This window comes from Lepus europaeus, chromosome 5 (genome assembly GCF_033115175.1).
Source record: "Lepus europaeus isolate LE1 chromosome 5, mLepTim1.pri, whole genome shotgun sequence".
NCBI classification, from domain to species: Eukaryota; Metazoa; Chordata; class Mammalia; order Lagomorpha; family Leporidae; genus Lepus; species Lepus europaeus.
The window spans coordinates 62,470,878-62,497,568 of record NC_084831.1 but is presented as its reverse complement, the minus strand read 5'-3'; the positions used below and the strand labels follow the sequence as shown (position 1 = coordinate 62,497,568).

Genomic DNA, 26,691 nt, shown 5'->3' with positions numbered 1-26,691 from the left:
ATATATATAAAATACAGTTGTCTCCTAGGGTCTGTGAGGGATTGGTTCTAGAACCCTTGCAGGTACTAAAATCTGCTGCTGCTCAAGTTCCTTATGCAAAATAGCATAATATTTTTATATAATCTGCACACATCCTCTCATATGCTTTTTTTTTTTTTTTTGGACAGGCAGAGTGGACAGTAGAGGGAGACAGAGAGAAAGGTCTTCCTTTTTGCCGTTGGTTCACCCTCCAATGGCCGCCGCAGTAGGCGCGCTGCGGCCGGCACACCGCGCTGATCCGAAGGCAGGAGCCAGGTGCTTATCCTGGTCTCCCATGGGGTGCAGGGCCCAAGCACTTGGGCCATCCTCCACTGCACTTCTGGGCCACAGCAGAGAGCTGGCCTGGAAGAGGAGCAACCGGGACAGAATCCGGTGCCCCGACCGGGACTAGAACCCGGTGTGCTGGCGCTGCAAGGCGGAGGATTAGCCTACTGAGCTGCGGCGCCAGCTCATATGCTTTTTTTAAAAAGATTTTATCTATTGGGTTGGTGCTGTGGCGTAGCGGGTAAAGTCACCACCTGTGGTGCTGGCATCCATCACCTATAGGCACTGGGCAGAGTCCCAGCTGAACCACCTCCGATCCAGCTCTCTGCTATGGCCTGGAAAAGCAGTAGAAGATGGCCCAAGTCCTTGGGCCCCTGCACTCGCATGGAAGACCCAGAAGAAGCTCCTGGCTCCTGGCTTCAGATTGGTGCAGCTCTAGCTGTTGTGGCCATCTGGGGAGTGAACCAGCAGATGGAAGACCTCTCTCTCTCTCTCTCTCTCTCTCTCTCTCTCTCTCTCTATGTCTCTGCCTCTCTATAACTCTCTATAACTTTTTAAAAAAAGATTTACTTTATTTATTTGAAAGGCAGAATGACAGAGGCAAAAGGAGACATGGAGAGAGCGAGATCTTTCATCTGTGCACTCATCAAGTGGCTGTAACATCCAGGACTGTGCCAGGCTGAAGCCAGGAGCTAGGAACTTCATCCAAGTCTTAGGGTCAAAGGCTCAAGTACTTGGCCCATCTTCCTCTGTCTTCCCAGTTGCATTACTAGGCAGCTGGATCAGCAGCAGAAAAGTCAAAATTGGCACTGTGGTATAGGATGTCAATGTTGCAAGTGGCAACCTAACTCACTGTTCTGCAATGCCAACCTCTCATATACTTTAAATCATTTCTAGGTTATTTATAATACTTAATGCAATGTAAAAAACTCTGTGGGGCCGTCACTGTGGCACAGCAGGTTAATGCCCTGACCGGAAGTGCTGGCATCTCATATGCGCCCTGGTTCAAGACCCAGCAGTTCCACTTCCCATCCAGCTCTCTGCTATGGCCTGGGAAAGAAGTAGAGGATGGCCCAAATCCTTGGGCCCTTGCACCCAAGTGGGAGACCAGGAAGAAGCTCCTGGCTCCTGGCTTCGAATCGGCACAGCTCTGGCTGTTGCAGCCAATTGGGGAGTGAACCATCAGATGGCTGAACGAATTCTCTCTCTCTCTCTCTTTTTCTCTCCTCTCTCTCTCCTCTTTCTATATAACTTTGAATTTCAAAAAAATAAATAAATCTTTTAAAAAAAAGCTAAATAGTGGCTATAATATATTGTTTAGGAAATAATGACAGGAAATAAAGGTCTATACATATTCAATAGATTCATTTTTTTTTTTCTGGATATTTTCTAACCATGGTCGATTGAGTGCAGAAGGACCTGAATATTTCAAACTTCCAGAAACCTTGAGCATAAAAGGTGTTACAGCAAACCTAGAAATAAGGCATGTGCTATATGCTTCAAGAACAATAGTCATCTGAATTTTTACATAAAATTACATAGGAAAGACTTGAAGGCATTTCAGTTACAGAATTGATTGGCTTAGTCGAATAGCATTAGAAAGCTGTCTCTTGTCCTGTGGTAGCATTCATGTCCCTGTGTTTCATTAGACAGCCATGGCATCTGTATAGAGAGGACATTGAAGGATTCAGCTAGAAGTGTCATATAAAAAAGGGTCAATTAGAATAAACACAAACTATGGCCGGCGCTGTGGCTCAATAGGCTAATCCTCCGCCTTGCGGCACTGGCACACTGGATTCTAGTCCCGGTCGGGGCACCGGATTCTGTCCTGGTTGCCCCTCTTCCAGGCCAGCTCTCTGCTGTGGCCAGGGAGTGCAGTGGAGGATGGCCCAAGTGCTTGGGTCCTGCACCCCATGGGAGACCAGGAGAAGCCCCTGGCTCCTGCCATCGGATCAGCGCGGTGCGCCGGCCGCAGCGCGCCAGCCGCGGCGGCCATTGGAGGGTGAACCAACGGCAAAAGGAAGACCTTTCTCTCTGTCTCTCTCTCACTGTCCTCTCTGCCTGTCAAAAAAAAAAAAAAAAAAATAGAATAAACACAAACTAGAAAAAAATTATTAGAATGTAATTGATGTTTACATTGATAAGGTGAACTACTCAAATGTTAAATTTTATTTATTACCATCTCTACTAAAATGGAGATTGTATAACATACCATTTAGATTCTAGATTCTATTGGAAACAGCAGAAACTTATTTAAAGAAGTTTATTTCTTGAAATTATTCAATTATGTAGCAAATGTATCTGCATCATGAAGTATAAATGTATAAACTTAAACTATACGTATTAACAGAGGTAGTGGTGGGATTAGTCTAGTTCTGGGTTTGAGCACTAACCTTAAATTTCTTCAGCTGTATTCCCTAAAATTGTAGGTTCTCTTGACGTGTATCATTTCATAGTGTGTCATCGGACACTATTTTGCCTAATGCACTTATGAGGTCACTAACTAGTTGTTCAGCCTGTTTGTCATTCTGATATGACATTTCCACATGCCATAGTATTGTGTGTACTATTCCACTGTGTGTATTAGCTTCAGTGTTGTTTGTGATATAAATCTGACTATTTACAAATAAGAGATCCCAAAATAATAATAATAATTTATATAAATTATCTCTCATGTAAAAAATCTGAATTTGTGTGTATTGTAGATGTTTGTGTGTCTTCCTTTTTGGGTTAATCTCAGACCTAGCTGCTTTGTTTTGTTTTGTCTTATTTCTCTGCCATTTCTAGAATAATGGTCCTTAGCCATGTGGTATAAGATAACATATCACTGGTTTCATTTTCCAGCCAGTAGAAATAGTAATTCCTAATAGTAATTAGGAAGGAGAAATCAGACCTATGCTCTTTGCAAACCCAATCAGAAGTTGCATCCATTAGTCTGCTCTCTTACCATTGATTAGAACTTAGTCACATCTAACACCTATCTACAAGGATGGCTAGAAAATAAGTCCTTTTATTCTGGGAAGTCATGTGCTTATCTGAAAATTTGGAAGGGAAGTTCTTTTATCAAGAAGCCCGGGAGAAAGATACTGGGAGACAACTAGCTATTCGTGATATCTCATCAGAAGACACACACTTGACACATCACTTCATCTGTTGACTCTGACCCAAACACATACCTTCCACTCTGAACTTTCTCCTGATTGCCAGACCTGTTGTGCTTTTGCCTACCTCTACTTGGATAAACACAGATGTCTAAAATTTAGTATGTCTAATACTGATTAAATGATCTTTCCTTCTTCTTCTTTTCCCTGCCTTGAGTAGTGGCACTGTTGTTTCCTGCATTACCCATGCTATCAACCTGAAATTTGTCCTTAAATTAATGAGATTTTTTCTGACTCGTACATCTGATCAACATGAAGTCCTAACATACACACTGCTGTCAGATGGATCACACTGAAATGCTCAATAATTAAAGTGTATAGAGTGATTACTATAAAAATTTTAAGTAGTTCAGGCACTTTTTAATTTTTTTATTTATTTGAGAGGTAGTACAGGCACTATTTTAAGCACTTTACAATTAACAACCCATTCTTAACCTCATAATAATTTTATAAGGTTACATGGTTGACTAAACTGTCCAAGGTCAGCTAGTAATTGGTGATGCTGGTTCCAAAGTTTGTTTTTTAAATACTGTATCACTCAAAATAGTTTTCATTGCTTCCTGAGTAACATGCAATCTACTTAATACACAAAACCCTTTCAAACTACCTTTTCTTTTCTGTCTTGCTGCTTAACCTTATATTTTTACTAAACTTCGTGTATGCCACCCACACTAAGTAGATACACCACACTGAGTGATTCCCACTACAGTATGCTTTGTCTCACCATTAAGCTTTCCCTGATTTCTTTCAGCTGGTTATTTTGTTGTCTTTTTTTTTTTTATAGGTTCCTCAGCCCAGAAATCAATAGGTCAGATCTTTTTTCTACCTCAGTCTGAGTCAGAAATGCTTTTATGTCATCCTCTGGATCCTTCTATCATAGCTCTTATCTCCCTGAATTAGGATGATCTACATTCTGTGTATCACCTTATAAGCTTCAATGATGTTCTTCATATTTTCTGATAATGAAAACCTGTTAGTTTCTTTCCTTCTTATATCCTTCTGCTGTTATGCAAAGATCATCAAAGACTTAAACAGCAAAAAAAATCTGTGGTCTTTTTTCAGGCTTCTTTCTCTTTAGTATGATACTGAAACAGTCTTGCTTTAACCTCCATGATACTGCAGGGGAGGGCAACCTTAGCTGTTAATTGGATGGACTCCTGTAACAAAAGAAAGATTAATAAGAGAGGCACAAGCAGGTGTATGAATATATATAATGCACATCACAAGGAGAAGCCAGAGTGAAAAGTAAATCAAAATGGTGGCTTGAGTGTCCTGTGCTCCCTAGATAGCATGAAGTTTAACCGTTTCTTAACCTCAGACAAGCAAAATCCACAGATCCCACCAATTCAATGCCCCTGTGCACATGCGCAGGGAGACCAAGTCATCCTGACTCTCCAAGGAGCTGCAGAGGAAGTATAGTATCTGCTGCATGCCCACCCACAAGGAGTGTGAGGTCCTGGTTGTTCTAGGGCATCACAAAAGTCAGCAGGTTGGCAAGGTGGTCCAGGTGTGCAGAAGGAAAAGGCGCAGTGTGAGAAGGCAAACGGCAAAGCTGTCTGAGCTTCACTGCCTGAGCAAAGTGGACATCACTAGGCTCAAACTGGATGGAGATCGGAAAAAAAATTCAGAGCAGCTTTACATTTATAAAACAAAAATTGTAAAGTAGTGCCCAGAGTTCCCATATGCCCTACTCCCAGCTTCTATTGCTAATATATTAGTATCTTTGTCACAATCTATAAATCACACTCAACTTCCCTTACTGTTTTTTTTCTTAAGATTTATTTATGGCCGGCACCGCGGCTCAACAGGCTAATCCTCTGCCTTGCGGCGCCGGCACACCGGGTTCTAGTCCCGGTTGGGGTGCCGGATTCTGTCCTGGTTGCCCTCTTCCAGGCCAGCTCTCTGCTGGGACCCGGGAGTGCAGTGGAGGATGGCCCAAGTGCTTGGGCCCTGCACCCCATGGGAGACCAGGATAAGCACCTGGCTCCTGCCTTCGGTTCAGGGAGATGCGCCGGCCGCAGTGGCCATTGGAGGGTGAACCAACGGCAAAGGAAGACCTTTCTCTCTGTCTCTCTCTCTCTCTCACTGTCCACTCTGTCTGTCAAAAAATAAAAATTAAAAAGAAAGATTATTTATTTGAAAGTCAGAGTTACACAGAGAGAGAAGGAGAGGCAGAGAGAGAGAGAGAGGGAGAGGTCTTCCATTCACTGATTCACTCCTCAGTTGGCTTTAAGGACTGGAATTGCTCTGATCTGAAGCCAGGAACCAGGAGTTTCTTCCTGGTCTCCCACATGGGTGCAGGAGCCCAAGGTATTGAGCCATCTTCTACTGCTTTCCTAGGCCATAGCAGAGAGCTGGATAGGAGGTGGAGCAGCCAGAACTCGAACTGGTGCCCATTTGGGATGCTGGCACTGCAGACGGTGGCTTTACCCGTTATGCCACAGTGCTGGCCCCTAATTGTGGTTTTGATTTGCATTTCTCTAATGACTAGTGATATTGAACATTTTTTCATGTATTTGTTAGCCGTTTGGATTTCTTTTTTTAACAACTGTCTATTCATGTCCTTTTCCCATTTTTAACTGGATTTGTTGTTTATTTTTTTTTTGCATTCCTGAAATGTTCTAGATATTGCTTATTTGTCAATAACTTGCAAATATTTTCTCCTATTCTGTCAGATATCTGTTCACTATGTTGATTGTTTCCTTTGATGTGCAGAAGCTTTCTGAGTTTGATATAATCTCTTTTGTCTAGTTTTGCTTTTTGCCTGTGCTTTTAGGGTCTTATTCAAGAAATCATTGCATATGCCAGTGTCTTGAAGTGTTGTCCTCATGTGCACTTTCATAGTTTCAGGTCTCATATTTAGGTTTCTGATCCATCTTGAGTTGATTCTTGTGTGTGTTGAGACACTGGAATCCAATTTCATTCTTTAACTATGTATGTCTAGTTTTGCCAGCTCTATTTACTGAAAAGATTCTCATGGCTGGCTTTGTGGCATAGTGGGTTAAGCTGCCATCTGCGACACTAGCATCCTATATGGGTGCTAATTCAGATCTCAGCTGCTCCACTTCCAATCCAGCTCACTGCTAATGCACATGGAAAACATCAGAGGATGGCCCTAGTGCCTAAGCCCCTGCACCCATGTAGGAAGAGAACACAATGAAGCTCTGGCTCCTTACTTCGGTCTGGCCCAACCCCAGTTATTGCGGCTATTTGAGGAAGTGAACCAACGGATGAAAGATCTCTGTCTCTCCCTGTTTCTCTGTAACTCAGCCTTTCAAATAGATACATTTTAAAAAAAGAAAAAAGACTCTCCTTTCTTCAATGTATATTCTTGTCACGTTTGTCAAAAATTGGTTGGGGGATTAGCATTATGGTTCAGCAGGTTCAGCAGCTGCCTGTGATGCCAGCATCCCATGAGTGTCCATTCAAGTCCTAGCTACTGCAATTCTGCTCCTGCTCTCTGCTAATGCACGCAGAGAAGCAGTGGAAGATGGCCCAACTACTTAGGCCCCAGCCACTCTCATGGGAGACCAGAATGGAATGCTTTGGCCTGATGCAGCCCTGTCTATTGTGGCCATTTGGAGTAGTGGACCAGCAGATAAATCTCTCTCTTTCTCCATCTCTCTCTTTCTCTCTCCAACTCTGCTTTTCAAATCAAGAAATAAATATTAAATAAAAAATCAGTTGGCTGTATGTATATGGATTAATTTCTGGGCTCACTATTCCATTGATTGATGTGTCACTTTTTATTCCAGTACTATGCTGTTTTAATTACTGTAGCTTTGCAATGTGCTTTGAAATCATGTATTATGATACTTCCAGCTTGATTTTTTTTTTTTTTTTTTTTTTGCTCAGGATTACAGTCACTATTCTGGGTCTCTTGTGGTTCCGTATGAATTTTAGGATTGTTTTTTCTAATTCTATAAAGAATACCATTGGTGTTTTGATAAAGATTGCATCAAGTTTGTAGATTTATTTAGGTAGTATGGATATTTTAGTGATACTAATTTATTCTTCCCATCTGAACAGGAAATATCTTTCCTTTTTTTGTGTGTCCTTGATTATTTCTTTCAGTAGTGTTTTATAATTTTCACTGTAGAAATGTTTCTTCTTTGGTTAAATTTCTTCCTAAATATTTTCTTTAAGTTAGGGTGAATGGTATTTCTTTTTTTACATCTCTTTTGGAAAGATCATTATTGGTGTATTAAAATTACTACAGCTTTTTGAATGTTGATTGGTATCCTGCAACTGAATTGGTTTATCAGTTCTTTTTTTTTTTTGGACAGGCAGAGTGGATAGTGAGAGAGAGAGAGAGAGACAGAGAGAAAGGTCTTCCTTTTTGCCGTTGGTTCACCCTCCAATGGCCGCTGCGGCCGGCGCATCTCGCTGATCCGAAGCCAGGAGCCAGGCGCCTCTCCTGGTCTCCCATGCGGGTGCAGGGCCCAAGCACTTGGGCCATCCTCCACTCCCTTCCCGGGCCATAGCAGAGAGCTGGCCTGGAAGAGGGGCCACCGGGATAGAATCCAGTGCCCCAACCGGGACTAGAACCTGGTGTGCCGGTGCCACAAGGCAGAGGATTAGCCTGTTACACCACGGCGCTGGCCGGTTTATCAGTTCTAACAGCTTTTGGTGGAGTGTTTAGGTTTTTTCATGTACAAAATCATGTCATCTGCAAACATGGATATTTCCATTTCCTCTTTTCCAATTTTGATTCCCTTTATTTCTTTACCTTCTCTAATTACTCTTACTCATACTTCCAATACTTTATTGAATAAGACTGGTGAAAGTGGACGTCCTTGGCTTGTTCCAGATCTCACAAGAATTGCTTTCTACTTTTCTCCGTTCATTGGCTGTTGGTTTGTCATATGTAGCCTTTATCATTTTGAGGAATGTTTCTTCTACACCTAATTTGTTGAGGATTTTTATAATGAAGGGGTGTTGAGTCTTATCAAATGCTTACTCTGCATCTATTGAGATGATTTTAGGGTTTTTGTTCTCTCTTCTGTTGATGTTTACCAATTTGTAAATGTTGAACTAACCTTGAATCCCATAGGTAAATCCCACTTGATTATGATGTGTAATCTTTTTGCTGTAGTGTTGTATTTTGTTGGTATTTTATTGAGATTTTTTTCATCCATATTTGTCAAGGATATTAGTCTGAGTTTTATTTTTGTGTTGTGTCTTTGTTCAACTTTGGTATCAGGGTGCTGCTGGCCTCATCAAAAGAGTTTGGAAGAGTTCCATCCTTTTCAATATTCGGGGATAGTCTGAAGAGTATTGGAGTTAATTTCTTTTTAAATGTTTTATAGAATTCAGTTGTAAAATCATCAGGTCCTAGACTTTTCTTTGAGGGAGACTTTTAAATACTACTTTAATTTCATTACCTGTATTTTCTTGATTTAACCTTAATAGGTTATATGCATCCAGAATTTATCTATTTCTTCAAGGTTTTCTAGTTCATTAGCATACAGTTGTTGCAAGCAGCTTCTTATGATCCTTTGTATTTCTTGGTAGTGATTGTAATATTTGTTTTTTTATCTCTAATTTTATTTGAGGTTTTTTTTTTTTTTTTTTTTGTTAATCTGGCTAAGGGTTTGTCTTTTTCAAAACCAAACAGCTCTTTTGTTCATCTTGTCTATTTTTTAAGTTTCTACTTAATTTATTTCTGTTCTGATTTTTTTTTTTTTTTAATTTCTCATGTCTTGTTGATCTTGAGTTTGGTTTGTTCTTGGTTTTCTAAGTCCTTGAGATGAATCTTTAGAGACTTGAGATCTTTCTATTTTTTTTTTTTAAGATAAGCACTTATTGACATAAACTTCTCTCTTAATTTTTATTTTTGTGTAGCCCAAAGGTTTTTTTTTTTGTTTGTTTTGTTTTTTTAAGATTTATTTATATATTCGGGGGCTGGCGTTGTGGCGCAATGGGTTAACATCTTGGCCTGAAGCGCCGGCATCCCATGTGGGCACCGGTTTGAGACCTGGCTGCTCCACTTCTGATCCAGCTCTCTGCTATGGCCTGGGAAAGCAGCAGAAGATGGCTCAAGTCCTTGGGCCCCTGCACCCATGTGGGAGACCTGGAGGAAGCTCCTGGCTCCTAGCTTCGGATCAGCACAGCTCCAGCCGTTGTGGCCCTCTGGGGGGTGAACCATCAGATGGAAGACCTCTCTCTCTCTCTCTCTCTCTCTCCTTCTCCTGCTCTCTCTGTGTAACTCTGACTTTCAAATAAATAAATAAATAAATCTTTTTTTAAAAAAAGAGGTTTATTTATATATTCAAAAGTCTTGTGTTACACAGAGAAAGAGAGGCAGAGAGAGAGAGAGGTCTTCCATCCCCAACTGGCAGCAATGGCCAGAGCTGGGCCAATCCAAAGCCAGGAGCCTGGAGCCTCTTCCAGGTCTCCCACATTGGTACAGGGGCCCAAGCACTTGGGCCATCTTCTACTACTTTTCCAGGCTGTAGCAGAGTTGGACCAGAAGTGGATGCCAGCACTTCAAGCGGCAGCTTTACCTGCTACGCCACAGTGCCAGCCCCAGCCCACAGGTTTTTGTTTTTTTTTTTTAATGTCCTGTTTTAATTTACATTTATTTCAAAAAATTTTTTTTAGTTCCTTCAGTGATCCATTGGTGATTCAGTATGTAGTTGTTCAATTTCCATGTATTTGTAAATTTTCTTTTTTTTTTATCGTTTTATTTATTTATTTATTTTTATTTCATAAATGTGAATTTACAAAGTGCAACTTTTGTATTGTTGTGGCTTCCCCCCCAACCTCCCTCCCTCCTGTGGCCTTCTCCTCTCCCTCTCCCATCCCGCCCTTTATCGAGTTTCATTTTCTTTTGACAGGCAGAGTGGACAGTGAGAGAGAGACAGAGAGAAAGGTCTTCCTTTTGCCGTTGGTTCACCCTCCAATGGCCGCCGCGGCTGGCGCGCTGCGGCCGGCGCACCGCGCTGTTCTGAAGGCAGGAGTCAGTTGCTTCTCCTGGTCTCCCATGGGGTGCAGGACCCAAGCACTTGGGCCATCCTCCACTGCACTCCCTGGCCACAGCAGAGAGCTGGCCTGGAAGAGGGGCAACCGGGACAGAATCCGGCGCCCCGACCGGGACTAGAACCCGGTGTGCCGGCGCCGCAAGGTGGAGGATTAGCCTGTTGAGCCACGGCGCCGGCCAGAGTTTCATTTTCAATTACCCTCATATACTGAAGATCAACTTAGTATATACTAAGCAAGGATTTCAACAGGCTGCATTCACACAACTGCACAAGGTATAGGGTATTGTTCGACTAGTCGTGTTTTTAAGTTTCATAGTAAAACACATTAAGGACAGAGATCCTACGTGGGGAGCATGTACCCAGTGACTCCCGTTGTTGATTTAACAATTGGCATTCTTATTTGTGACGTCAGCAATCACCTGAGACTTGCTATGAGCTGTCTAGGCTATGGAAGCCCCTTGAGTTCACCGACTCTGAACTTGTTTAGTCAAGGCCGTGTCACAGTGGAGGTTCCTTCCTCCCTTCAGAGAAAAGCGCCTCTCTCCTTGATGGCCTTCTGCTGGGGTCTTGTTCACCAGGGTCTTTCATTTAGATTGTTTTTTTGCCATCGTGTCATGGCTTTCCATGCCTGTGAGACTCTCATGGACCTTTTAGCCAGATCTGAATGTCCCAAGGGTTGATTCTGAGGCAGGAGTGCTGTTTTGGGCATTTGCCATTCTATGAGTCTGCTGTGTGTCCTGCTTCCCCCGCAGGATCATTCTCTCCCTTTTAATTCTATCCTTCATTATTTGCTTACACTGGTCTTATTTGTGAAATCTCATCGACACATACCCTATCTTTTTGATCGGTTGTGTATTTATAGTTATCACTTTACCAAGTGTGCTGGCATTGGTACCTGCCTCCTTGGTAAGATTGATTTGAAATCCCCTGGCACATTTCTAGTTCCACCATTGGAGGTAAGTCCGAGTGAGCATGTGCCAACCTATATATCTCCTCCCTCTCTTATTCACTCCTATGTTTAACATAGATCACTTTTCTGTTAATTTTAAATGCCTAAGAATGATTGTGCATTGATTACAGAGTTCAACCAGTGATCTTATATAGAACAAACAAAGCAACAACCACAACAACAAAAATACTAAAAGGAATAAAATAGTAAGTTGTTCCTCAACAGTCTAGACAAGGGCTGATCCTGTCATTGTCTCTCATATAGTGTCCATTTCACTTCAATGGGTATCATTTTAGATGCTCGTTTAGTTACCATCGATCAGGGAGAACATATGATATTTGTCCCTTTTGGACTGGCTTATTTCACTCAGCATGATGTTTTCCAGCTTCCTCCATTTTGTTGTAAATGCCCGGATTTCATTGTTTTTATACTGCTGTATAGTGTTCCATAGAGTACATATCCCATAGTTTCTTTATCCAGTCATCCGTTGATGGACATTTAGGTTGATTCCATGTCTTAGCTATTGTGAATTGAGCTGCAACAAATATTGAGGTGCAAATGGCTCTTTTTTTCTCCCCTTTAATTCCATTTGGGTAAATTCCAAGGAGTGGGATGGCTGGGTTGTATGGTAGTGCTATATTCAGGTTTCTAAGGACTCTCCAAACTGTCTTCCATAGTGGCTTTACCAGTTTGCATTCCCACCAACAGTGGATTAGTGTCCCTTTTTCCCCACATCCTCGCCAGCATCTGTTGTTGGTTGATTTCTGTATGTAAGCCAATCTAACTGGGGTGAGGTGAAACCTCATTGTGATTTTGATCTGCATTTCCCTGATGGCTAGGGATCCTGAGCATTTTTTCATGTGTCTGTTGGCCATTTGGATTTCCTCTTTTGAAAAATGTCTGTTAAGGTCCCTGGCCCATTTTTTTATTGGGTTGTTTGTTTTGATTCTGTGGTGTTTTTTGATCATTTTGTAGATTCTAGTTGTTAATCCTTTATCTGTTGTGTAATTTGTGAATAACGTCTCCCATTCTGTTGGTTGCCTCTTCACTTTCCTGACTGTTTCCTTCGCTGTAAAGAAACTCTTCAATTTGAGGTAATCCCATTTGTTTATTTTATCTCTGATTACCCGTGCCTCTGGGGTCTTCTCCAGGAATTCTTCACCTGTTCCAATATCTTGAAGGGTTTCCCCTATGCTCTCAATTAGTTTCATGGTGTCGCGGCGCATCTCTAGTTCTTTGATCCATGTTGAGTGGATTTTTGTTTAAGGTGTAAGATAGGGGTCTTGCTTCATACTTCGACATGTGGACATCCAGTTTTCCCAGCACCTTTTGTTGAAGAGGCTGTCCTTATTCCAGGGGTTGGTTTTAGGTCCTTTGTCGAATATGAGTTGGTTATAGATGTTTGGATTGATCTCCGGTGTTTCTATTCTGTTCCATTGGTCTATCCATCTGTTTTTGTACCAGTACCAGGCTGTTTTGATTATAACTGCCCTGTAGTATGTCTTGATGTCTGGAATTGTGATGCCTCCGGCCTTATTTTTATTGTAAAGGATTGCTTTAGCTATTCTCGGTCTCCTGTTTCTCCATATGAATTTCAGCATCGTTTTTTCTAGGTCTTTGAAGAATAACTTTGGTATTTTGATTGGTATTGCATTGAACTTGTAAATTGCTTTTGGGAGAATGGACATTTTGATGATATTGATTCTTCCAATCCATGAGCATGGCAGGTTTTTCCATTTTTTTGTGTCATCTTCTATTTCTTTCTTTAGTGTTTTGTAATTTTCATCATAGAGGTCTTTGACATCCTTGGTTAAATTTATTCCAAGATACTTTATTGTTTTTGTGGCTATTGTGAATGGGATTGATCTTAGAAGTTCTTCTTGTTGATTTCTAATTTTATTCCTGGTTGTCTGAAAAGATACCTGGTATGATTTCAGTTATAAAAAATGTTCTAGAGGCTGGCATTGTGGCATAGCAGCTAAAGCTGCCTGCAACACCAGCAACCCATATGGGTGCCAGTTCAAGTTCTGGCTGTTCCATTTCTTTTGTTGTTTTTGTTTGTTTGTTTTTGTTTTTAAAGATTTATCTATTTATTTGCAAGGAAGATTTACAGAGAGGCAGAGGCAGAGCAAAAGAGGTCTTCCATCCACTGGTTCACTCCACAAATGGCTGCAACTGGGCTATCCAAAACCAGGAGACTGGAGCTTCTTCCAGGTCTCCCACATGGGTGCAGGCCCTTGGGCCATCATCTTCTGCTTTCCCAGGCACATTAGCAGGGAGCTAGATAGGAAGTGGAGGAGCTGAGACTCAATCTGGCACCCATATGGGATGCTGGCACTGCAGGCTACGCTACAGCACCAGTCCCTGGGTGCTCCACTTCTGATCCAACTCCCTGCTATTGGGCCTGGGAAAGCAATGGAGGATGGCCTGAGTCTTTGGGCCCCTGTATCCATGTGGGAGGCTCAGAAGAAGCTCCTGGCTTCTGGCTTCAGTGGGGTCCAGTCCTGGCTGTTGCGGTCATTTGGGGAGTGAAACAATGGATAGAAAATATCTTTCTCTATGTCTCACACTCTCTCTCTGTAACTCTGACCTTCAAATAAATAAATAATCTCAATAGAATTTTTTTCTGAGATTTAATTGATGACCCAAATGGTCTATCCTTGAAAATTTTCCATGTGCTGATGAGAAAAATGTGTGTTCTATAGCCGTTTGAACCATAAATGTTTCTCAGGTGCATTTGCTCTATCACATGGTTCAACTATAATCTTTCTTTATTTTCTGTCCATCGATGACAGTGGGGTGTTGAAGTCTCCCCCCATTATTGTATTGGAATATATCTCTTCCTCTAGATCTAATAATATTTGTTTTATATATCTGGGTGATCTTGTGCTGCATATATATTTATGATTGTTATATTTTTATTCTGAATAGATCCTTTAGTTACCATATAATGCCCTTGTCTCTTTTTATAGTTTTGATTTAAAGTCTATCTTATTTGATATGAGTATAGCTACTCCTGATTTTTGGTTTCCATTTGCATGGTGTATCTTTTGCAACCCTTCACTTTCAGTCAATATATTTATCTTTATCTATTAAGTGAGTTTCTCGTAGGCAGTATATTGTTGGGTCTTTTTTTTAAATTAATTAATTAATTTGAAAGGCAGAGTCACAGAGAGACAGAGGCTGAGGGAGAGAAAGAGGGGTCTTCCATCTACTGATTTACTCCTCAAATGGCCACATTTCACTCCCCAAATTAGCTGGAGCTGTGCCAATCTGAAGCCAGGAGCCTGAAGCTTCTTCCAGATCTCCAACATGGGTACAGGGGCCCAAAGACTTGGGCCATCTTCTACTGCTTTCCCCGGCTATAGCAGGGAGCTGGATCGGAAGTGGAGTAGCCGGGACTCGAACCAGCACCCATATGCGATGCCCGCACTTCAGGCAGCAGCTTTACTAGTTACGCCACGGCACTGGCCACTGGGTCTTTTTTAAAATCCACTCAGCTGACCTATATCTTTTGACTGGGGGAATTTTATCTATTGACATTCACAGTTAATATTGGTAGAACTCCTGTTATTTTGTTGATTGGTATTATATTGGCTCTGTTACTAGATTTTATACTGGCATGTATTTTCATGGTGGTTACTTTTTAAAAATAATCTAATATTTAAAAATAATCTAATAGACACAGAGAGGATGAAACAGAGAAAAAATTCTTCCATCTCCTAGTTCACTCCCCAAAGGCTACAATGGCCAGAGCTGAGCCATTAAGGCAGGCCATAAGTAGAGAGTTGCATCAGAAGAGGAGCAGCTGGGACATGAACCAGCTTCCATGTGGGATGCCAGCACTGCAGATGGAGGCTTAGCCTACAATGCTATAGCCGCAGCCCCATGTTGGGTAATTCTAATGTAGGATTCCCTTCTGAATTTTGTGTAAGGCTGATCTAGGGGTGATTAATTGTTTGGTTTTGCTTGTCTGGGAAGTACTTTATTTGTCCTTCACTTCCGCTGCTGCTGCTGCTGCTGCTTCTTCTTTTTTTTTTTTTTAGAGGTAGAGTTATACAGTGAGAGAGAGAGACAGAGAGAAAGGTCTTCCTTTTTCCGTTGGTTCACCCCACAAGTGGCCGCTATGGCTGGCACGCTGCGGCCAGTGCGCTGTGCCGATCTGAAGCCAAGAGCCAGGTGCTTCTCCTGGTCTCCCATGCGGGTGCAGGGCCCAAGGACCTGGGCCATTCTCCACTGCCTTCCTGGGCCACAGCAGAGAGCTGGACTGGAAGAGCAGCAACCGGGACGCAATCTGGCGCCCCAACCGGGACTAGAACCCAGTGTGCCGGTGCCACAGGTGGAGGATTAGCCTAGTGAGCCATGGCACTGGCCTGTCCTTCATTTCTAAAGGATAGCATAACTGGATATAATATCCTTAGGAGAAAGTCTTTTTCTTTTAAGACATTGAATATAGCATCCCACTCTCTTCTGTCCTGTAGGATTTCTACTGAGAAGTCTGCTATTAGTCTAAGGGAATATCCTTTATGTAACTTGACATTTTTCTTTGACAGTCTTTGGCATTATCTCCTTGTCCTTAATTTTTGACAATTTTGACTATTATATGCCTTAGAGAAGGTCATTTTTGGATGAGTCTGGTTGGGGTCCTTTGAGATTCCTGTAAATGGATATCCATATCTCTTTTCGAGACTTGGGAATTTTTCAACTGTTGTTGAATTTAGTAGCTTCTCAATTCCTTTTTCCTTCTCTTCTCTTTCAGGTATTCCTATAATACAAATATTTGTTTGCTTAATGGTATCCCATATATCTCATGGGCTTTCTCCATTCTTTTCTCTTTATTTTTGTCTAAATAGGTTATTTCAAAATCTTTGTTTCAAGGTCAGAAATTCTTTGTTCTTCTTGATCTGTGCTGTTGCTGCATTGCAGGCAGTGGCTTTACATGCTATGTCACAATGCTGGTCCCTTCCTCATTTCTTTGAACTGTGTGCATTTTCTTGCATCTCATTGAATTTCCTTAGGATCATTATTTTGAATTACTTTTTTAGGCATTTCATAGATTTTTCCTCAAATCAGGATCCATTTTCTAGTGAACTATTGTGTTCTTTTGGAGGTGTCATGCCTGCTTGTTTCTTCATGTTCCCTGTGTCCCTGTGTTGATGTCTGCACATATGATTTAACAGTTCATTTTTGCACATCTGATTCAATAGTTTGTTCTTTGTAGAATTAGGTTTTGTTTGAAAAGACTTGGTTTAGATGGAGTATAAGCTATCATTTGATTTGTTGCTTTGCCTTTGGATCTAGCTGAGCCCAGAAGTGTAACATCTGAGTGATTTCTTCAGCCATAGTCAATGTCAGTAGTGTCTATTTAAGTCAGAGTTGTCTAGTGTACAGCAGTGCATGGAAGTAGTGCAATGACTTTGAAGTGGATGTGGATTTCTTAAGGTATGTATCTTCAGTTCCAGGAGAAATGTGTCAGAGTAGGCTTTGTGATCATTGTAATCACATTCTTGGTGCTATGAGACATAAAGGCGGTTGTCCCCTTGTCCTCTCAGGCAAGCCTGAGTTATGTTGGAGCTTGTGGCACCAGTAAATGTGACTCTGAGACTATGATGTGGATGGAACATTCCCCAGATCTTGCTGAGTAGGTGTGACTGATGTTGGGACTTATGCACCAAAAGCTCTAGTCCCATCACTGGGAGAAAGGAAGAGGATTTGCCCCAGTCCTATAGGGTTGGGGTTATGGTGGGGTTTATGCACTGGCAGGAGTGGGTCTAGAGTGGTGGAAGCAGGTAGGTTCTTCCCTGGGTCCCACAGGGTAGATTCTAGTGACTCTGAGGAATCTAGTACTAATATTCACCCTGGAGCTGCCAGATGCAATGGGGGTACTTACTCATGTCTCACAGAGATAGGGAAAAGACACAGAAGAGATATCTTCCACTTATTGGCTCACTCTCCAGATGGTTGCAACAGCCAGGGCTGGGCCGGGCACAAGCCGGGAACCAGAAACTTCATCCAGTTCTCCCAAGTACGTGAGCCGTCATCTGCTGCCTTCCCAGGCACATTGACAGGAAGCTGAATCAAAAGTGGAGAAGCTGGGACTGTGACTGATGCTCTGATATGAAATGCCAGGGTCAGAACTCTCACAGGATGAGTACCAGTTTTGCCAGGGATTGTGGAATTGTCAGCCACCAGCCTGAAGAAGAGGAGAACTTCATAGATAACATGGAGCCAGTGAGAATAGCTTCAGGACTTTTGCTCAGAGCTCCTACAGCTACAGAATGGGAGGAGTCTGCTCCCTGCCCTGGAAAGCACCTGTCTGTGACTCTCGGGGCTTCTAGTGGGAACAGAGCTTCTTCCTGTCTGGTAAGTCAGAACAGATTTTAGCAGTGACTGGATCTCAGGAGCTCAGATCAGATGCTTTGGGGCTTCAGGGAGGCAATAGGGATTCTTTTTTTGGAGCAAAGGAGCTACCTAAACTGATTGTAAAGTGGAATCTGTAGTTAGGGTTTCAGTCTGCAGCAATGGCATGGGGAGCAGTGCTGCCTGCTTACCTTTTTCTGGCAATATGGCATCCCCCTGGCTGGGGTGTGACAGTGCAGGAACTGCTTTGTTTCTCTCTCTGCTTTAGAGTCTCTGTGCTGTTTGCAGTTTTGCCATTTCTTTACTGACATTTCCCCTCAGTTAGTCTCCTGGAAGCATAGTCCTTTGTTGTTCTGGTAATTTTCTGTGGCTAGGGTGAGTGACGTTCCTGTCTATGCAGCCATCTTAATCCCTCACAGACTTTTCCAGAAAAAAAAAAAAAATGTTTTTCGAACGTAAAGCCAAATCTCAACAAGTTGGATAGGAGAAAGGCAAATATAAGGAAAAACTTATTGAGAAAGTACAGGAGTGAATATAACCTGTGTGCAGTCAGGGTTTAACTGTCAATTTCTAGCCTAGTATATGTTTCATTATCACTTTTCAGGATGTTCCTGGAATATTTCATTTCCCTCTTGTGACGCTATGAATGTATTTTTTAAGTTGTGGTTAATTTATGTTTAATAATTGGAAATACTTCCTAATTCCATAGGATATTTTTATTGTGTTATGAATAAAACCCATTTTATTATTTTTCAAAAATGGTTTAGAGCTCCACTTTTATAGTATCTTCAGCAAAAACCAATGAATTTATGGAGAAAGGATAAAAGAAATTGGTTTTAGGCTTTCAAGAGCTGGAAACTGTGAGAAGGTAAATATATGGGAGGAAACAGAGTAAGCTTTGTTTGCAGATTCTCTGATGTCATTTCTAGGCTGAGAATTTAGTTGTTTTTGGCACAGGTGCAAGTATATGCTGTCTTTTGTCAGAAAATAGGAAGGGGATCATTATTGTGATGCAGCAGGTTTAGCCAGCACTTATGACCCTGGCATTTCATATTAGAGCACCAGTTACAGTCCCAGCTGCTCCACTTCTGATTCAGCTACCTGTCAATGTGCCTGGCAGCAGATGATGGCTAATGTAGTTGGGCCCCTGCCCATCCATTTAGGAGAACTGGGTGAAGTTTCTGGTTCCTGGCTTGTGCCTGGCCCAGCCCTGGTTGTGTAGCCATTTGGAGAGTGAACCAGTAGACGGAAGATCTCTCTCTCTCTCTCTGTCACTTTCTTCTAAATAAATAAATAAATCTTTAAAAATGGCAAGAAGAGGCTAGAGAAAGCTTGCCCTCTACTTGCTATTTTTATATGCCTTCATGTAAAAAATAATTTTTATATCAAAGAGGCATATTTTGGGGTGACATGTTCTTATTTTCTTCAATACCGTAATGCTTTCTCTTTTTTTCCTTTACTTATTTGTCTCCTTTCTTTCTTTTTTTCCCCTAACCCTGATGTTTTGGACTCAGTTATCAGGTCTCTGTTTTACTTATTTTTCTTTTTTTTTTCTTTTCTTTTTTTTTTTTTTTTTTTTTTGACAGAGTGGATAGTGAGAGAGAGAGACAGAGAGAAAAGGTCTTCCTTTTTGCCATTGGTTCACCCTCCAATGGCCGCCGCAGCCGGTGCACCACACTGATCCGAAGCCAGGAGCCAGGTGCTTCTCCTGGTCTCCCATGCAGGTGCAGGGCCCAAGCACTTGGGCCATCCTCCACTGCCTTCCCGGGCCATAGCAGAGAGCTGGCCTGGAAGAGGGGCAACTGGGATAGAATCCGGCACCCCAACCGGGACTAGAACCCGGTGTGCCGGCGCCGCAAGGCGGAGGATTAGCCTGTTAAGCCACGGCGCCGGCCTTATTTTTCTTCTAGTCAGAGAATTCCTTTGCTTTCTGTGACTGTACTCTAGAAACTTCCCAATGTATAGTTAATTACTGTTTCTGTGAGAGGCACTAAGCTTTTTATATGTGTTTTTCTTTTAATTTTAAATTAAAATTTAAATGAAGTTTAGACTTTACATTTAATATTAAATTAAAGGAGATACGTGAGACTGTTGTCCATATCCACCTTCTGAGGTGAGTTAAATTGACATAGCCATTCAATTACTAAGTGTTGGAACTGGGATTCCAACCAATTTTGTGCTTTAAAAATCTTTGATTTTAACATCTCTGACAGACTACCTATTAGCATCTTAACATTCATATCCCAAACTGCACTCCTGACATCTTGTAATTTATATGACTCTTTCATTTATTGCCCTTTGTCAGTTTTCCCTTAGCGATTTTCAATTTCTGCTACCACTTCCTAGATTTGTTCCTTACTGCCTTTAAAATAGTTGTTAATTTTTTCTTTGTGTAAATATAAAGTCTAGTCACATGGCTTGATTTATTATCCATAGGAAACTTATCTTCTCTGAACTCGTGTATTATTCTGTTTTCTATAATCTCATTTTCCCACCATAATATACTGTCACCAGTGGTGGTTGGCTTGCCTCAGTTCTTTTTTTATGACAGAGTAATGAATTAGAGTTTAGAGAAATGAAACTAGGGATAGTAAAGCAAAAGTGTATTAAAGTACATTCTAAGGGAAGAATTGGCCAGTGGAGACAGCACATGGTACCCTTTCTTCCTGGTCTGAGGCTTTTATTTTTGAAGTCTGAGGGATGTTGACTGGTGTAGCCCTGAAGCTCATCATTGGCATTTGTGATTGACATTTATTTGGGAGTTGTTATACCTTTTGATTCTCTGCACATGTGGTTTGGCTGAGCTCCCATTTTATTAGGACACTTTAATCATAAGGTTAGCCACAAAGTGGATGATCTTGGGTAAGTCCCCAGGAAAACAAGATCCTTGAGTTTACCCTGGTAAAAGACATTGTGGCCCCTCCCCTGTCACTCATGTTTAATTATCTTCCTGATGATACTATTTCACTGGCATTTCTGGCTAATGTTCATTCTGTTTTTTGTTTTTTGTTTTTTTTTATAACTGAATTGTAAGTTCCTTGAAGTCAGAGTTCATGAACACTTCTCTGCAGCTCCTGTATTCAGCATCTAGCATAATACTGAGAACATTGTAGATGATTGAAACATTCAATGAATGGAGAGTATTACTTTGATACTTGTCTTCTTATTAGGGTTTAGAAAAAATGATAATTGTGTTCTTATTAGGATTTAGAAAATTAATTGATTTGGAGATTAAATCACAAGTAACTGTCTTGGAAGGAACCTCTTCAACTATTATATTGAAGAGATTAGGCAGATTGGAAGTTTAAACCATTTACTGTGTTTTTTAATTTTATATTTTAAGAAATGTGACATTTTCTTTCTTCCCCACCTTCTTTCTTTCTTTGTTTTTTGTTTTTTTTGTTTTTTGGCAGCCGGTTCGAAGACAATCCCTTACCCCTCCTCCTCAGAACACTATTACGTGGGAAGAATATATATCTGCTGAAAATGGAAAGTAGGTGTTTTGATTTCTTTTCTTTTTTCTTTCTTTTTTTCTTTTTTGGGTTTATGTACCCTTCGGTTTTTAGGAAGAATGACTTAAAAAAAATGTGTGATATTTAAGTATAATAAGTACTTACGAGACAGAATTATTAGTATATTTTTGTTCAAAGTAATCCTTTTACCTTTTAAAAATATCAATTAAGCATAATGGTGGCGAAGTATCCCAAATTATATATACTCTTCGAATATGGACATGGAGCCTTCTTTCTATCCTCCTTGCCAATTTACACATATACACCAAAACAAAGCAAACAAAACTACAGGACTTGTTCTAAGAAAATATAATTTAGGGAATTGCCCAACACAAATGTATATTTGAGATTTTCTGTTGTATGATGAATTTTCTTATTTTCTGATTATCTTGATTCTTTAACATGACATGGCAGGTCATTCACTGTCTCCTCTTTGCCTTTCCAAGTTCATCTCTTGTCATTATCTTTTTGTTTCACCTATGCTAGATTACTTCTCATCATTCTTTCATAGACCTTTTCTCATTGTTATTTTACTAACAGCAAAGTAGCTAGCACATAGGTCATATTAAGTAGGTAGTTATTGACTAAAAGAATGATGAATGGATTTTAAAAATGTTGTATTTTGAATGAATGAATGAATGAATGAATAAAATATTTAGTCTGTCCAAATACTATTTCCTTTTGGTATAGAATAAAATATTACTTACTCATATACTTGAAAAGTTGTCATCATTTTCTTCTTATTGAAAGGCTTGTTATATTTTTTTAACTCCTTCACAATATTTCCATATTAATCTTCTATAGCACTAAACAAATTTTATGGGAGGCCATTGTTTTGCTGTAGGCTCCAGCAAACCAGATCAAACCAGAATGTAATAATTTATGCTGGGTACCACAATTAATACTTTGGAACAGGGCAGTTTTGAAAACCCACATGTGATACCAGTCATTCCCTGAGTTTGCATAGTAAGGAAATCCCCCTCCGTTTTACCCTATAAGGAAAATAGCTTTGAAGGGACTAGATGAGTCTGCTTTTTGTTTCTCCTTTATTTTTTTAGCCCTTTTCTTTGTATTAAAGCCAATCTCCTCTGCTCAGCTCATTGGAATACTAATTCTATTTTATAGAATGAGAATTACAAATAAAAGCCAATTAAATCTTTAAACTAAATTTGCTATAATTCTTTCTTTTGACATAACATAGAATTCTGTATTCTTCACGATGCTCTTTATTGATCAATGCTGACACTATGGTAAACATTAAAAGAAACTAAATTGAGTAATTCTCAAGATATGCAGTGATACTTTTGCAGTGTTTTTCTAGTGATTTTCTTTGTTCTCTAGAGTAGTAATTATTAAAATTATATTCAAATTGGAATTAATTAAGGTCTGATAATTATTTTCTAAACTTTTGCCATCAGCTATTTTCTTTTGTTACGCTGTCTCATTTCTTTTTTTATGTTTTTTTAATTTTATTTAAGTTATACATGTTTAATGTATTTCATATGTGCAGATTTAGGAACATAGTGATACTTCCCACCCCACTTTCCCTCCTGCCCACAATCCAACCCTTCTTCCTCCTCCCTCTCCTATTCTCACACATAATTTTTACAAAGATTTGCTTTCAGTTTATTGAATGATCATGAAGTTAAACCTACATTAAGTAAAAGAGTTCAACACATAGTATGAAGAAAGAAAACACTGTTTCTCAACAGAAGAGACAAGGGCTGTAAACAATCATCGAATCTCAAAATGTCCATTTTACTCCACTAGATTACATTTCTTATATACTTAGTCTCTTTTAGCATAAGTATAATTTACTTCTATAGACAAGCTTAGGAAAATTGAAACATTAATTAATGCCATTAGAAGATGACAAATTATTCTTCTCAGGAAAGTGATATCCTGTGGAAAGTTTAATATTCTCTCTTTTTTTTCCATTTCAGAGCTCCTCATCTGGGTAGAGAACTGGTGTGCAAAGAGAGTAAGAAAACCTTTAAAGCCACAATAGCAATGAGCCAGGAATTTCCCTTAGGGATTGAGTTGTAAGTTTGTTACTAACTATACATGTTTATGAAAAAAGCTCTTAAGCCCCATATGCTATAATTATGTTTGCATTTGAGGACTTTGAAATATAAAAGCATATGCCTGATAGTATGTGCACCCTGCTTCTAAAATTGTTTAGTTCACAAAAGTATTCATGTTTTTATAATTTTACCAGACATGTTTTTGAAGTTTTTTTTTTTTTTTAATATAAAAGGAGTACATGAATACATGTTGTTGCCAAACAACACTTCAAAGTAGTTGGAGTCATTGCTGTAGAACCCCCAAACTGGATCCTCTTGCCAGATGCTCAGAAAGCCAATCGCTGACATCACGGTAGTAGGAGACAGTAGGCATTTATTGCAAAGCGCAGAGCAAGAAGCCAGGCAGCTGATGCTTAATTTCCAGTTAGAAGTGAAGGCTCCTATAGATGGAAATTGGGGCTGAGAGATGTATCATCAGCTCATGTCCAAGTTCGTGGTACTCAGTGGTGCTTCTGACCTTCCTTTGATTGATTAGTGATGCTGTGATCTTTAGAGAATTCATGATGGCCAGGTGGTCTCCAGTTGGTCTGGGGGTTACATGTAGGTGGCAGTTAGCTTCTGCCCCAGACCTGGAATCTCCCAGCCTGGACCTGGAATTTCCCTAAACAGATCCCTCCAGACCATACCAACCATTGAGGTTTTATCTGTTAAGAGAACCAGATGACTTCTTGAGTCCAGTTATTAGAACCTTGTGGGTGGTGGGCCGGCATTGTAGCGTAACAGGTAAATCTGCCTCCTGTGACACTGGCATCCCATGTAGACACTGGTTCTTTTTTTTTTTTTTTTAAATTTTTATTTATTTTAATAAAAAACTTATTTAGTATTTTTCACTTTATGTTGCTATGTGGGTGCAAACTGTTGAAATCTTTACTTAATATATACTAAACTGATCTTCTGTATATAAAGAGAATTGAAAATGAATCTTGATGTGAATGGAAGGGGAGAGGGAGTGGGAAAGGGGAGGGTTTCGGGTGGGAGGGAAGTTATGGGGGGAGGAAGCCATTGTAATCCATAAGCTGTACTTTGGAAATTTATATTCATTAAATAAAAGTTTTTTAAAAAACGTATTTAATGAATATAAATTTTGAAAGTACATCTTTTGGATAATAGCAGTTCTTCCCCCCATAACCACCCTCCACCTGCAAACCATCCCATATCCTACTCCCTCTTCCATCCCATTCTTCATTAAAATTCATTTTTAATTATTTTTATATACAGAAGATCAGCTCTATACTAAGTAAAGATTACAATAGTTTGCACCCACACAGACACACCCTGACTGTTCCACTTCCGATCCAGCTTCCTACTAATGGCCTGGGAAAAGCAGCAAAGATGGCCCAAGTACTTGGGCCCCTGCCACCCAAGTAGGAAATCTGGATGAAGCTTCTGGCTCCTGGCTTTGGCCTAGCCCAGCACTGACTATTGCAGCCATCTGGGGAATGAACCAGCAGATGGAAGATCTCTCTCTGTATCCATCCCTCTCTCTGTAACTCTTTCAAAATAAATAAATAGATTAAAAAAAAAAAAAAAGAACCTTGTTGGGCCAGCTGTATCATTCTCTCAATTCAGTGAATTCCTTTTGATAAAGGGCAAGTAAGGACACTTTGGGCTAAGAGAGACAGATGAGAGACTGGATGCTGCTTTTATATTTTAGAGGTTTGGTTTCAATGCTTGCTGTAAAGTGTAAAAATAGGGAAGTTTATTGAGTAAAAAGTGATAGTTTTCTTTTACCACAATTTTGTGATCTTTTTGTGTTTTTGCATTTTTTATAAAAATGGGAACTATTGTACATTTTGTTCTGACTTTCTTTTTTTTTCTTTGAAAATCTTCCAAACCATAGAATTCTTACAGTAATTATATTTTTGTCTATATTTTCCCCTCAGTATATTGTAGTACTGTCATTTGTTTTATCATTTCCTTATTGGTAAACATTTTGATTGTTTGTAGTTTATTATCATTATAAACAATATTGCAGTGAACAACTTGCATGCAAAGTTTCAAATCTGTATTCACCAGATGTCCCTTCCTTCCCCCTCCCCATCTCTTCCCCTCCCTTTCTCCCTCTCTCTTTCTTCATTTGGCAGAGTGACAGAAAGTGAGAGGGAAAAGCAGAGAGAGAGAAAGAATAAGAGAGAGATCTTCTCTCTGTTGGTTCACTCCTCAAACAGCTGCAATAGCCCAGGTTTGGTCAGGCTCAAGGCAGGAGCCAGGAGCTCCATCTTAGTCTACCATGTCGGTGGCAAGGACCCGAACACTGAACCATCATTTGCTGCCTTCCACAGATGCATCAGTAGGAAGCTAGATCAGGAGAGCAGCTGGGACTAAAACCGGCACTCTGATATGGGTTGCTGTGCAACAATGCTGGCCCCAGATGTTCCCTTTATAAAAAAATCCACTTTGGAGAGATGGATGAGAGGTATGTAGCTAGAGCTGATTCAGAACTGCGGCTTTAGGCTCCTCCCTAAAGTAGTGGAGGGGAGAGTTAAAGTTCCAGACTATTTTCCCTTTGTCATTCTTTCTTCTTCCAATCTGGTGAAATAAATACATATAAAAGTTCAGAGTCCAATTATGTATAGCACAATCCTTGACCTTGCCCTATACTCAAACTTCAGACAATGGGATAGAATTTTATACCACCATCAAACTATAGGTCAGAGAAATGTCTCAGAAATGTGAGGAGCTAACCACACTTATAAATCTGCCATACTTTCTTTTATCTAGGAGCTGTTGATCCCAAGAAGCACCAATTTTAAATTTTATTTACTAATCAAGAAGAATATTGAGGCTAATTTAAGATACAATCAATTTTGGGAGTTATTCCAATTTTAGATATGTCATTATCTGAAAAAAAAATAGATGTTAGAATTTATAGAATGTGACAGTTGTAACTAAGATTCTTGAAAAAAGGTAAAATAAGGAACAGAGCATGGAAAAGCCAAACAACGAAGCCATTCTAGAGCAAAAAATAGGTAAAAGAAGAGAAAAAATTACCTGTGATTGGTGTAGAAAAGCATAAAGAGAATATGAAAACAACAAACTAGGTCTCTTTAGGATGAGCTGGGACGATAGTAAAATAAAATGAAAAGGAGATTTAAACCAAAGGAGATAAATTGAACACTAAACAGTAGTAGTATAAAAATAATTAATAACAAAAATGAAAAGAGATGATGTTGCTGAGAATTAAATTATTTAAAAAATGTGTCTAGTTCTTACAATTTACTTTTTTTTTTAAATTTGACAGATAGAGTTAAGACAGTGAGAGACAGAGACAGAGACAGAGAGAAAGGCCTCCTTCCGTTGGTTCACCCCGAAATGGCCACTATGGCCGGAGCTATGCCG

At 40.2% G+C, this 26,691-nt stretch overlaps 1 protein-coding gene and 1 pseudogene across 3 annotated transcripts in view; both read left to right on the top strand.

Annotated features, from left to right (window-relative positions):
• ANKRD13C (ankyrin repeat domain 13C) overlaps positions 1-26,691 on the top strand; it is a 144,171-nt gene that overhangs the window by 97,463 nt on the left and 20,017 nt on the right. For all 3 annotated transcript variants that reach the window (XM_062191537.1, XM_062191535.1, XM_062191534.1), the window contains 2 exons: positions 21,170-21,249; positions 23,212-23,310. In XM_062191537.1, the coding sequence (XP_062047521.1) occupies positions 21,170-21,249; positions 23,212-23,310 (179 nt within the window). The remainder of the gene's footprint in view (positions 1-21,169; positions 21,250-23,211; positions 23,311-26,691) is intronic.
• Positions 4,755-18,288, top strand: LOC133760800 (ribosomal protein uL24-like; annotated as a pseudogene).